Below are 13,822 nucleotides of genomic sequence, written 5' to 3'. Positions count from 1 at the left end.
AGACAAATCCTGCCAGTAACCAGTTCCTTAGGTGTTCTCTACCGTTTGGAACACACAGAGATTCACAGAGTTGGATAGAGAAGAGATGGGGGAGAAAAGAGACAGAGGCCACCTGGTGAGGAAAAAGGAGAGTCCAGAGGAGGAGAGAGTGGACAGGCCAGTAATCTCGCTCTCAGGTAAACTTGGGTAGTGAAGTTTGGGTTTTTAAATGTACAAAATTGACAACAAAGATTAAAAATCTGGAGTAGAAGTTGGATTTTCAAAGATACAATATTAAAGAAAAGCAGAGGGAAAAAGGAAGAAAGAAAAAAAAGAATTATTAAAAAACAAACAAAACAAAAAAAAAACCCAAAACACCAACTACCATCCAAAGAGTATATATGGTGTTTGCCTTAAAAAAAAAAAAAAAAAAAAAAAATCTTTTTTTTTTAAAAAAATAGTAATACTAGGTTATAGAAATAAAAATTAGAGGAGAAATAGAAGACTTAACAATTTAAAAAAAGCTCGGAAAAAAAGAAAAAAGAAAAAAAAAAGCAAAAGGCAAAAAAAAAATGATTTTAAAAAATATTAAAAAATTAAAAATATATCTGGCTCTTCTCTGATGTTATGGGCCGTGTGGGCTCACTTCCAAGGTGGTTTCCTCTGTTTAACTTCTTCTGTTTGCTGGTTTTTAGGCTCACTAGTTCAGTCGCGCTGTGGGGAGGGGGGATGCTGCAAACAAATAGCACTGTCGTGTGTACACAGTATCTCTGCCCCGCTTGACCTGTCCTTTCTCGCGGCGCACAAACCGCTCCAGCTCTACGATGCTCAGCCGGGAACCGTCTGGGGCCGGCCCTAGGCTGCGTGCACTTCCCCGGTCCAAGCCTCTCAGGTTCGGCCCTCAGGCAGCCCTCAGAGGCACAAATGCGGCTGGGACTGCGCTTTGTGCCCTTCCCAGGTCCGAGTAGCTCAGGAGTTTGGCGAGCGCAATCGCCGCGGCTTGTCACCTTTTCCGCCGCTGCTGCTCAGCTTTCTGGGTGGACCGCTGGCGCACCCCGTGAAGCAGACTGTGACTGTCCAGCACCCCCAGAAGTCTTAGCAAAGGAGCCTGCTTGCAGTTAGGTAAGTAAAGTCTCTCCGGGTCTGCAATTGCCCCTTTCCAGTCCTTACGGCTCTGGCTGCCTGTCCCCGGCGGGGAATGGTCTGCAGCCGGCTTTTTCCGCTCCGTCCTTTGTTCTGTGCTCAGTCCTGGTGGTGTCTTATGTTCGAGCTTTTCGCGTGGTAGCTATCCCACAGTCTGGTTTGCTAGCCCAAGTTAGATCGTTCTGGTTGCGCGTGGGGCATTCCTGCCCGATTCTTACAAAGCTCTGCAGCCCGCGCCTCCCGCGCGTCCCTGCCCTGCCCCCACTTCCCAATGGCGGATGCAGGCGTCTGTGCTGCTTTTCCGCTGGGGGAGTTACTGGTGGGCTTGTAATCTCTTGGTTTTAATTATTTATCTATTTTTCCTTCCTGTTATGTTGCCTCTGTGTTTCCAAGGCTCGCCACAGACTCGGCAGGGAGAGTGTTTCCTGGTGTTTGGAAACCTCTCTTCTTAAAATTCCCTTCCCGGGACGGGCTTCCCTTCCCGGGACGGAGCTCCCTCCCCACCTCCTTTGTCTCCTTTTTCGTCTTTTATATTTTTTCCTACCTGTTTTGAAGAGAATGGTCTGCTTTTCTGGTTGCCTGATGTCCTCTGCCAGCCTACAGAAGTTGTTTTGTGGAGTTTGCTCGGCGTTGAAATGTTCTTTTGAGGAATTTGTGAGGGAGAACGTGATCTTCCCGTCCTATTCGTCCGCCATCTTTCCCTCCGACCTCGCCTCTCTTCTTTTGACTGCTATTTGTAAGGCCTCCTCAGACAGCCATTTTGCTTTTTTGCATTTCTTTTCCATGGGGATGGTCTTGATCCCTATCTCCTGTACAATGTCATGAACCTCATTCCATAGTTCATCAGGCACTCTATCTATCAGATCTAGGCCCTTAAATCTATTTCTCACTTCCACTGTATAATCATAAGGGATTTGATTTAGGTCATACCTGAATGGTCTGGCGGTTTTCCGTACTTTCTTTAATTTGAGTCTGAATTTGGTAATAAGGAGTTCAGGATCTGAGCCACAGTCAGCTCCTGGTCTTGTTTTTGTTGACTGTATAGAGCTTCTCCATCTTTGGCTGCAAAGAATATAATCAATCTGATTTCGCTATTGACCATCTGGTGATGTCCATGTGTAGAGTCTTCTCTTGTGTTTTTGGAAGGGGGTGTTTGCTATGACCAGTGCATTTTCTTGGCAAAACTCTTTTAGTCTTTGCCCTGCTTCATTCCGCATTTCAAGGCCAAATTTGCCTGTTACTCCAGGTGTTTCTTGACTTCCTACTTTTGCATTCCAGTCCCCTATAATGAAAAGGACATCTTTTTTGAGTGTTAGCTCTGAAAGGTCTTATAGGTCTTCATAAAACCGTTCAACTTCAGCTTCTTCAGCATTACTGGTTGGGGCATAGACTTGGATAACTGTGATATTGAATGGTTTGCCTTGGAGATGAACAGAGATCATTCTGTCGTTTTTGAGATTGCATCCAAGTACTGCATTTAAGACTCTTTTGTTGACCATGATGGCTACTCCATTTCTTCTGAGGGATTTCTGCCCGCAGTAGTAGATATAATGGTCATCTGAGTTAAATCCACCCATTCCAGTCCATGTTCAGTTCAGTTCAGTCACTCAGTTGTGTCCGACTGTTTGCGACCCCATGAATCGCAGCACACCAGGCCTCCCTGTCCATCACCAACTCCCGGAGTTCACTCAGAGTCGCGTCCATCGAGTCAGTGATGCCATCCAGCCATCTTATCCTCGGTAGTCATGTTCAGTAAATCTTTAATCCCATTTCTGTTGATGGGTGGGGCTGTGTTCCCTCCTTGTTAGTTCAGTTCATTCTCTCAGTCCTGTTTGACTCTTTGCGACCCCATGAATTGCAGCATGCCAGGCCTCCCTGTCCATCACCAACTCCTGGAGTTCACTCAACCTCAGGTCCATCGAGTCAGTGATGCCATCCACCGTCATCTGTCATCCCCTTCTCCTCCTGCCCTCAATCCCTCCCAGCATCATAGTCTTCTCCGATGAGTCAGCTCTTTGCATGAGGTGGTCAGAGTATTGGAGTTGCAGCTTCAGCATCAGTCCTTCCAATGAACACCCTTGTTATTTACCTGTGACCAAACTATGGTGAAGATAATGAAGATAATGGTGACCTCTTTCAAAAGGTCCCATGCTTGCACTGCTACACTCATTGCCCCCAGCCCTTCAGCAGGCCACTACCAACCCATGCCTCTGCCAGAGACTTGGAAACTTTGAGCAAGTCTGGATCAGTCTCTTGGTTTATCACTCCAGTATAAAATGGAGCTTGACTACAGAATGATCTATAGAGCATATAGCTGGTTGTATTTAGTAGTCAAGGTTGTTTACTAAGAGAGCACACTCTTGTATCATTAGACTGATCCATGAAAGAAAAGGTAAAAAAAAAAAAAAGGGAATTTGATTTTGAGTTCTAATTTTTTATCACATATTCCTCTTCCAGTCTGAAATATGTTCATTTTATTTTGTTTCTAAAATATAGCTGTGGCTAATATTACTGCAGGAGATGTTACTGAAACAAATGAAGTTCAAGGATTTCTCTTTGGGAAATTAAAGTAAGTCTGAATAGAATTGAAACTATTACTATACTATTAAGCTTGTTTTTAAAGGAATAGATTCAGTATGTTGTGTTGGCATATGTTTCACATTCTAAACATATATTACTGTTTTTATTACAAAAGTAACACAGGGTTAATGCAAAAAAGCTCAAAATTGAAAAATAATCACTAATTCCACAGGATAATGAGTATGATTAGAGATAATGGAAATTTAAAATGATCCGTGTTATCTCTGGTCAAAAACTAAAAACTAAAAACTAAAATTTGTAGAATCTTTTCTGATGGGATACAAAACTCATAGTTGTCATTAGGTTTTTAGCATTAAAAAATCAACACTTTCATGTCTTAAAAGAGAAAACATTTATTTCCCTAAATTTCTGTCCCAAGATTGCCATATTAAATACCTTTTAACTTCTGGTCTTCATTTTATATACGCATATAAGTAACCTTTCCAAAAGTAAACTTCTCCCCCTTTGCTTTTCTTGCATCACTGATTGAAGACAAGGAATAGGATGGTGAGTGCTCTCTGAATGTTAATGGATGGGAATTTTAGTTTTATGTGTGGTTTTCCTTATTAATAAGAAGGGCAAGTTTGTGATTCCATTAGAAAGGCAAAATTAATTAAAAATAAAGAACCATTTTTATTAATATCTTTAGTTCTTTTTTTCCTTTTTAAGGCATACATTTCCCATTTATTTTTAAATTTTGAACATAATTGTTTTCCAAATTTTTTTTTTTTTTTTTTTTTTTTTTTTTACTTTTCAATACTGTATTGGTTTTGCCATACATTGACATGAATCCGCCACGGGTGTACATGAGTTCCCAGTCCTGAACCCCCCTCCCACAACCCTCCCCATATCATCTTTCTGGGTCATCCCAGTGCACCAGCCCCAAGCTTCCTGTATCCTGTATCAAACCTGGACTGGCGATTTGTTTCTTACATGTATACATTTCAATGCCATTCTCCCTAATCATCCCACCTTCTCCCTCTCCCTCAGAGTCCAAAAGTCTGTTCTATACATCTGTGTCTCTTTTGCTGTCTCACATACAGAGTTATCATTACCATTTTTTTAAATTCCATATATATGTGTTAGTATACTGTATTGGTGTTTTTCTTTCTGGCTTACTTCACTCTGTATAATCGGCTCCAGTTTCATCCACCTCATTAGAACTAATTCAAATATATTCTTTTTAATGGCTGAGTAATACTCCATTGTGTATATGTACCACAGCTTTCTTATCCATTCATCTGCTGATGGACATCTAGGTTGTTTCCATGTCCTGGCTATTATAAACAGTGCTGCGATGAACATTGGGGTACACGTGTCTCTTTCAATTCTGGTTTTTATATAATATTACAAATATGTATAAAGCACACTTACGTCATTTCTGTGAGGAGATAATTGTACAGAGCAGGCGGAACATTTTTGGACATCATACTGCTTTATAAAGATGACTGAGTTACATTTCTGTAGTTTGCTGAGCAAATTGTATGCTTGTAACCTGTTAATGCTTCTTGTAAAATGGATTTAAGGAAGGTTTTTATTTAGTAGATAACATTTTTATCCCATTTCCAGCTATGTCTCACATCGTCGAATCCATACTTTCTTAAACATAACTATTTTGGGGAATAAATTGCTCGTATTCCAAAAAGCCTTTGGAACCCTGGGATATTAGTTTTTTTGGAGAGGAAGTACCCAGGTTTTACATAATTGATTTAAGCAAAAAGCTTTTGCTTTGAGGTGTTTTATGAATAATGTCTTTTTGCCTGGATTACATACATAATTTTACCAGTGAAAATTATCATTAAGGTTATGATTAAACATGAAAAGCAACACAACAGCTCTTACAAACTTCATATTACTCTGTAACAAAATGTTGTGAAAGGAGTGGTAAATTCATAGTGAACCTCTTTTCAAAGAAGTTCTATTGCTTTTTCACTATAAGGGTAGTCTTGATTAGTTTTCAAAATAGAGTCCCACATTGGAATAAAATTTCAACATAGGACATTGCAGTACATGTATTACTGTTAACTATGAGATTAATCTATTTATGTGTGTGTGTGCTGTATATACAGTTTTCCTAAAAATACTCATTTCTCCTTACTGTTGAAAATACAAAATTTATTTATAAATTGTGCCAGTAGCTAGGTAAACTTTTTAAAAAAGAATTCTCTCTAATTATAGGAAGTGGTGCTATGTGTTGAATTCATGAGAGATTGGAGAATAAGATAATTTTAATTATATGTATGGTAAAATGCCATTCTTCTGCATTATTATTTGTCAGTCTTTAAGAATACCTCAGTTCAGTTCAGTTGCTCAGTCATGTCCAACTCTTTGTGACCCCATGAACCGCAGCACGCCAGGCCTCCATGTCCACCATCAACTCCCGGAGTCCACCCAAACCCATGTCCATTGAATCAGTGATGCCATCCAACCATTTCATCCTTTGTTATCCCCTTGTCTGCACGCCTTCAATCTTTCCCAGCATCATGGTCTTTTCAAAAGAGTCAGTTCTTCACATCAGGTGGCCAAAGTATTGGAGTTTCAGCTCCAGCATCAAATATTCAGGACTGATCTCCTTTAGGATGGACTGGTCGAATCTCTTGCTGTCCAAGGACTCTTCAAGAGTCTTCTCCAATACCACAGTTCAAAGCATCAATTCTTCAGTGCTCAGCTTTCTTTATAGTCCAACTCTCACATCCATACATGACTACTGGAAAAAACCATAGCTTTGACTAGATGGACCTTTGTTGGCAAAGTAATGTCTCTGCTTTTTCATATGCTATTTAGGTTGGTGTTAACTTTCCTTCCAAGGAGTAAGCGTCTTTTAATTTCATGGGTGTAGTCACCATCTACAGAGATTTGGGAGCCCCCTAAAATAAAGTCTGTCACTGTTTCCACTGTTTCCCCATCTATTTGCCATGAAGTGATGGGATCAGATGCCATAATCTTAGTTTTCCGAATGTTGAGTTTTAAGCCAACTTTTTCACTTTACTCTTTCACTTTCATCAAGAGGCTCTTTAATTCTTCGCTTTCTGCTATAAGGATGGTGTCATCTGCATATCTGAGGTTGTTGACATTTTTCCTGGCAGTCTTGATTCTAGCTTGTGTTTCATCCAACTCAACATTTCACATGATGTACTCTGCATATAAGTTAAATAATCAGGGTGAAAATATATAGCCTTCACATACTTCTTTCCTGATTTAGAACCAGTCTGTTGTTCCATGTCCAGTTCTAACTGTTGCTTCTTGACCTGAATACAGAATCTCAGGATACAGGTCAGGTGGTCTGGTATTCCCATCTCTTTAACAATTTTCCACAGTTTGTTGTGATCCACACAGTCAAAGGCTTTGTCACGGTCAGTAAAGCAGAAGTCGATGTTTTTCTGGAACTCTGTTGCTTTTTCCATGATCCAACGAATAATCATGATCAGCGAATTGTAAGAATATGTGGATATGTTTAATTGGGCAAAATTATCTTATATAAGTTTTCTTTATAAGTTTCAAAGATGGAACTTTTCAGAAATAAACTAAAATTTTATGGGAAGCATTGATGTCTTTCTTTATAAAATAGTGTTTATTTTTAATTATAAAAGCAAGACTTGCAATTTATAAAATGTTAAAGAAAAAGTGTATAACATAAAAACTAATAATTCTATCCTCACCCTTGGATCCCTTATAGGTAATGTTAACAAATGACAGTGTATATCTCCATATTTTGTTTTGTTGTATACAGTGATTAAAAGAAGACATGCATGTCTCCCTCCGTATTTTTAAATTCTGTCACTGTAGCTGCATAATTGTTATTATCTTGAACCATTAGTTTGTGTCTTAAGTATTAGGAAGAGATAATTTCAAAAATATACTGCTTGTATAATAGTAGTTTATAATACATGATGATAATTAACATTACTTAATATTCTAATACAGAGAAAGATATTCAGATCTTAGAGATAATCTGACAGCATTCCAAAAATACCTGATTGAGAGTAATAAAGAAATGATGCCTTTGAAAGTTTGGGAACTACAAGGTATAGTATTTCAGTCTATGTTAAAATAGCATATTGGTAACTGATCTCTGTTTTGTTAAATAGGCTTTTATATAACATGATGTAAATTATTTCTTAGGCAATAATAATTACTAATTATGTGACTATGTGTTGCTTTTTGTGGACATAAAATTTAATTGAAATGTTATTCATCAAGTAAGTTATATTTTATCTCTGGAAGATTTAAAATTATATGATATGCAGTTATCTGATATTACCTGATCATTTTTAAAGTATGTATGAGTTATCTTGTATGTTCATGTCCAGTATTAAACTGTTTCAGGGTATCTACAGCAGTGGTTAAAAATCCTGATTAGTAAGTTAAGAGAAATCAGAACTAAATCTTAGTTTTCTTCTCTTTAAAATTTTGATCTTTAGAGACCATTGCATGTTTCATTATGACCTCAAAATAGCTTCTGTACTGAGATCCTATAAGCAGGTATTTTGAGACCAAAATTTAGTTTGGATTAAACTGTAATTCCTTTTCAGTTTGTAATTTTCTATTTTATTTATAATTTCTAGTGGATCATAGGGATGTCCTTTTTCTGTGGAATCCATAAGTTTTATCACATCTCATCAACTTCTTTTAATACAACAGCCAATTGAAATATACTTGATGCATTACACAGTTCACCATTTAAAGAGTAGAATTAAGTGTGGTATATTTTTAGAGATTTTTAACTGTCACCATACTCAGTTTTAGGGCTTCCCTGGTAGCCCAGTGGTAAAGGAACCACCTGCAATGCAGGAGATGCAGGAGCTGCGGGTTCAGTCCCTGAGCTGGGAAGATCCCTTGGAGAAGGGCATGGCAACCCACTTCAGTACTCTTGCCTGAGAATCCCACAGACAGAGGAGTCTAGAAGGCTACAGTCCATAGGGTCACACAGAGTTGGACATGACTGAAGCAACTTAGCACAGCACACACCATCAGTTTTAGAGTTTTTTCCTCACCCCACAAAAGAAACCAACATACCCATATTCAGCCACTTTCCATGACTCTCCAACTCTTCCAGCTGTAGACAGGCAACAGTCTACTTTCTTCTCCAAGATGTTCTCCACTATGCCCTCTTTCAGGGGATCTTCCCAACCCAGGGATTGAACCCATGTGTCCCATATTACAGGTGGATTCTTTAATGTCTGAGCCACCACCACCACCAACAATGTGCATGCTTAGTCATGTCTGACTCTTTGCAATCCCATGGACAGGACTAAGGATGCACACTGTTGGTGGTGGTGGTGGTGGTGGTGGTGGCGGCTCAGACAGTAAAGAAGTAATTGTGACATATCCAGAGGACCAGTTCCAGTGGTGGAGTGAATACAAAGTCCTTATACGGAGAAGGTTTTAAAAGTGCAAAATGTTAGCATAGAGGTTTTTTAAAGGTGAAGGTGCTAACTGAAGGTGCAGAGTAACCAAATTAGTGCACAAGGGAGAGTCTGTTTGCTCATTTATGTGGGACAAGTAGACACAATGGAATGATGATGATGAGAGATGGAAGAGCATGTCACAGAAGCCAAGGAAATAGATTCAGGAGAAGGGAAGTGATCAAGACCTTTTCTTTTCCTTTTTTGATTTATTTAACAAATATTTATTGGATTTCTGCTAGGAATCAGTAATGTCCCTACAACCATGGTTTTATGATTTTTGGCTGACACGTGGAGTAGGAAATATATTTTATATTAAGACCCATACAACAAATATATAATGTGTTAATACATAGATATACTTAAAACTAAAAAAAAAAAAAACTTCACTACAGATATGTATGCTTACTGTGTGTGTATATGTGTGTTAGTCGCTCAATTGTGTCTGAGTCTCTGCGACCTCCTGGACTGTAGCTGACCAGGTTTCTCTGTCTCTGGGATTTTCCAGACAAGAATACTGGATTGGGTAGCCATTCCCTTCTCCAGGAGATCTTCCCAACCCAGGGATGAAACCCAGGTCTCCTGCATTGCAGGCAGATTCTTTACCATCTGAGCCATCAGGGAAGCCCCATATATGTTTACTAGAAGTGAAAGTGAAAGCCGCTCAGTGTGTCTGCCTCTTTGTGACCCCATGGACTATACAGTCCATGGAATTTTCCAGGCCAGAATACTGGAGAGGGTAGCCTTTCCCTTCTCCAGGGGATCTTCCCAACCAGGGATAGAACCCAGGTCTCCCTCATTGTAGACTGATTCTTTACCAGCTGAGCCACAAAGCAAGCTCAACAATACTGGAGTGGGTAGCCTATTCCTTCTCCAGCGGATCTTCCCTACCCAGGAATCAAACCAGGGTCTCCTACATTGCAGGTGGATTCTTTACCAACTGAGCTGTCAGGGAAGCCAAATACTACATTTTATTAATTCTGATAAAACTTTCTTTTATTATACCCCGTTTCATTTGATTAAAAAAGCCTTCACATTACCCATTAATGTGATTTCACTACTAACTAATGGGTTGCAACTGACACTTTGAAAAACACATATTCCAAAGGTAAAAAGAGCTAAAACAGACATCATGTTTCTTCAAAGGATGTTGGATAAACAATTTTAAAAACCAGTGTAAAAATCACTATCACAATTGCTGCAGAATAAAGGAACAAAAAATTAAGAAAAGCATATGTCAGGAAGATCTGAGTGGTGAGATGGGGCAGAGAAGGGGTAACAGAAAAAGGAGGCTTCCTCAAGAAGAGGTAATTGAATAGAGGTCTGAGGAAGGTTTGGAATAAATTCGAGGGTGAGTTATTTAGAGAGAGTATCAAAGACCTTTATGAATGCTGAAAATGGAGTGTGAGGGAGAAGAGACACCAGGAACAACTGCTGGATTCATGGTTTACCCAGCTGGATGGACAGTGGTGAATTTGTTGTAAAGAGAAGACCAAAGAGGACTAGATTTGGACAAAGTTGGGCAGGAATATCACAAATTTGTTACTGAACATGCTGCTTTTGAAGTATCCAAGTGGTAAAACCAAGAAGACAGTTAAAAATATGAGAATCTGGATTTGAGAGGCAAAGTGAAAGACTTAAATAACAATTTGAGTCATCTAGGTATGGAACAGTTTAGAAAAAAGCAAAAGCTGGTAATGGACTCTGATAATATTATATTCATTTACTTGTTATTTATACTGTCTCAGATTTTATCAGTAAAGGTAAGTGTAAAACTTATCTTAATTGGATAGACGTGATAGCTTTCCATTTCATTTAAAAGTTCTGAATAATGGTAAGTATGAGTGTTTTTTAATGTGTCTATATATGAATACATGGTAAGAAGTGTTATTTAAATTACATGGAAATATCTATTAAGGTCTAACATGTCAGTTTCTTTAATGATATTTTCTTTTCTTCCAGATCTTAGTTTTCAAGCAGCTTCTCAAATAATGTCCACTCCAGTTTATGATGCCATAAAATTAATGAAAGACATTTCACAGAACTTCCCCATAAAAGCCAGGTATATTAAAGGTTATTGATTGGATGATAGCCAGGACTCTTTCCATTAAATAAATTTATGAAAATGGCTGATTTCATTCAACCTAATGATGTCAGTTAATTCTGGTTTCTATAGTGTTTGTAAAATGAGGGTCTCTATTCTGTATATTGGGGTTTTTAAACTAGAGCAAAATATTGTCTTGTGCATGCGTGTTGTTACATACTACAAAATAGAACTCTTCCTCACATCTCTCCAGTTACTCTGATAATTCATTACTCCATGAACTTGTGGAAGCTTCCTCAGTCTGAGGATGAAACAGATTGAATTGGTTTCCTCCAGACCCCATCAATGGCACAGCCATAATTAATGCTCAAGGCTAAAAATCTTGTCTCTATTTATGTTCAGACTTAATAAAAGGTTTTTATTTTTCTTTAAAAAAAAGTCACTCAGTAGACAACCAGGAAATGTTCATTGAAATGAAATACTTGATAAGTGAATGAAAAAGTTTGTATTATCAAATTTTCAGTTGCAGTTTTATCTCAAATGCTGCCAGATTTTAGGAAAGAATACACACTTATTATGGGTTGTTTTAGGATACCCTTTCTGTTTGAGTTTTACTTAATGTCAACTTTGAATTAACAGTCTTAACTTTTAAATCTTTCTTCTATGCATAAAATTGGCAGATAAATAAGCATTCTTAGGCATTATTAGGTCAAATAAATACAATCAATAGACTTATTTAAAAAACATTTGTGCTGTTTTTAAATTATAAAGGAGTTATAAGCTCTTCAAGAGTAAATATATGAAGTCAATATTATCAGTATTTTAGAGCTTATATACTCCAGTATAGATCCCAGCTTAACCAAAATTCTTTATGTAAAAATATTCTGAAATTTCTTATTTGCAGCAACACATATAATGACAGTGGTAATTTCATGCAGAATTTCTCCCTATGGGCAAAACAACACAAAATAACATTTTCAATCAAGAATACTTGAAAAATAAATACCTAGTAGTAAACAAGCCCTGATAGTATATAATGCATGCCGTGGGTGTGCATGAACTTTTTTACAATCTCTGTTCCACATGAATCAAATACCTTGTCAAGTGAAAGCCATTGTTCCATCCATCAAATAGGCTGTATGGAAATATGTGCTTCTCAGTTATAATGTCTTTAGAATTTTTAGTTTCTCATCCAGAGTATTATCTTGCATTGAATCATAGTTTAGTCCTAAACATTTAAGGAAGAATGAATTGTATCTCTATTTATATTCCCAGATCTCTGACCAGAATTGCTGTAAATCAGCTTATGAGGAAGGAAATACAGGAAAATCAAAAGGTTAGTTTGAATTCCTTTTTTAAAGAAATTTACTAAACTAATAACACTGTATTTTAGACTTTGGATCTTTAATTTTCATAGAAAAAATATTAGCTTGTACTTTTTGATGATTAAAACAGGCTGTTCCATTTTTATATTGTCTGCTTTATATACAGTTTGTTATTCTGTCCAATCTTTCCTGACATAGATCCTACTTACTTTCTCATTAACCTTATATACTCCAAATTTTCTGTCCATGCTATATGGTTTTCTTCACAAAATAGAGAATAAAGGCCATGAGATAATTCTTCTGTTTCCTGTAAAAGTTTTGCTTAAAAGCTTGTGAAGATTGAGAAAAATTTAAACCACTGGACTGTTACTGAATCCTATAGCATATAGTACACAACTGATCATAAATTTGATAAGATTCTGCTAAATGGTCTCTTAAATTACCTACCTCAAGACTCTAAGTGATCCTAATTGTGTAAATACTTAGGGAGTGCTTGAGAACACTGCCTGGCTTTGTTACATAGGACTTAATTTGGCTTTAAGTAATAGAATGCCAGGCACACAGGGCCTTAAACAGTAGGAGTTCATTTTTCTCACATTAAAAAGAAGTCTCAAAGTAGGTTGCCACAGACATGTTTTTTTTTTTTTTTTTCTTCTTTTATGGTTGAAAAATGGCTGCCACAGTTCCAAACTGCTTATCTATATTTAAAGCAGAAAGAGGTAGGAAGATCAACCATGTTCATCTTGACTAAAGCCTTCCTAGAACACTTCAGCCAACTTTCACTTCTGTCTCATAGGCCAAAATTTTGTAATGTGGTTCTTCCTAGCTACGAGGGAACTAGAAAAGTGCTGTTTCATTCAGTCGCTCAGTCGGGTCTGACTCTTTGCGACCCCATGAACTGCAGCACGCCAGGCTTCCCTGTCCATCACCAACTCCCAGAGCTTACTCAAACTCATGTCCATTGAGTCGGTGATGCCATCCAACCATCTCATCCTCTGTCGTCCCTTTCTCCTCCCGCCTTCAATCTTTCCCAGCATCAGGATTTTTTCCAATGAGTCAGTTCTTTGTATCAGGTGGCCAAAGTATTGGAGTTTCAGCTTCAGCATCAGTCCTTCCAATGAATATTCAGGATTGATTTCCTTTAGGATGGACTGGTTGGATCTCCTGGCAGTCCAAGGGACTCTCAAGAGTCTTCTCCAACATCACAGTTCAAAAGCATCAGTTCTTAGGTGCTCAGATTTCTTTGTAATCCAAATCTCACATCCATACATGACTACTGGAAAAATCATATCTTTGAGTAGACTGACCTTTGTTGGCAAAGTAATGTCTCTGCTTTTTAATATGTT

The 13,822-nt window shown here is 37.9% G+C and overlaps 1 protein-coding gene across 3 annotated transcripts in view; it reads left to right on the top strand.

Annotated features, from left to right (window-relative positions):
- Positions 1 to 13,822, top strand: part of UGGT2 (UDP-glucose glycoprotein glucosyltransferase 2) — a 154,613-nt gene that overhangs the window by 40,723 nt on the left and 100,068 nt on the right. For 2 of the 3 annotated variants that reach the window (XM_004012207.6, XM_042255013.2), the window contains exons 7-10: positions 3,619 to 3,691; positions 7,627 to 7,727; positions 11,070 to 11,169; positions 12,427 to 12,487. In XM_004012207.6, coding sequence (XP_004012256.1) covers positions 3,619 to 3,691; positions 7,627 to 7,727; positions 11,070 to 11,169; positions 12,427 to 12,487 — 335 coding nt within the window. The remainder of the gene's footprint in view (positions 1 to 3,618; positions 3,692 to 7,626; positions 7,728 to 11,069; positions 11,170 to 12,426; positions 12,488 to 13,822) is intronic. The other variant, XM_060394596.1, reaches the window with a different exon arrangement.

This window comes from Ovis aries, chromosome 10 (assembly GCF_016772045.2).
Source record: "Ovis aries strain OAR_USU_Benz2616 breed Rambouillet chromosome 10, ARS-UI_Ramb_v3.0, whole genome shotgun sequence".
Classification (NCBI taxonomy): Eukaryota; Metazoa; Chordata; class Mammalia; order Artiodactyla; family Bovidae; genus Ovis; species Ovis aries.
Note: the sequence above shows the minus strand (reverse complement) of the source record. Positions and strands in the feature narration are given on the sequence as shown.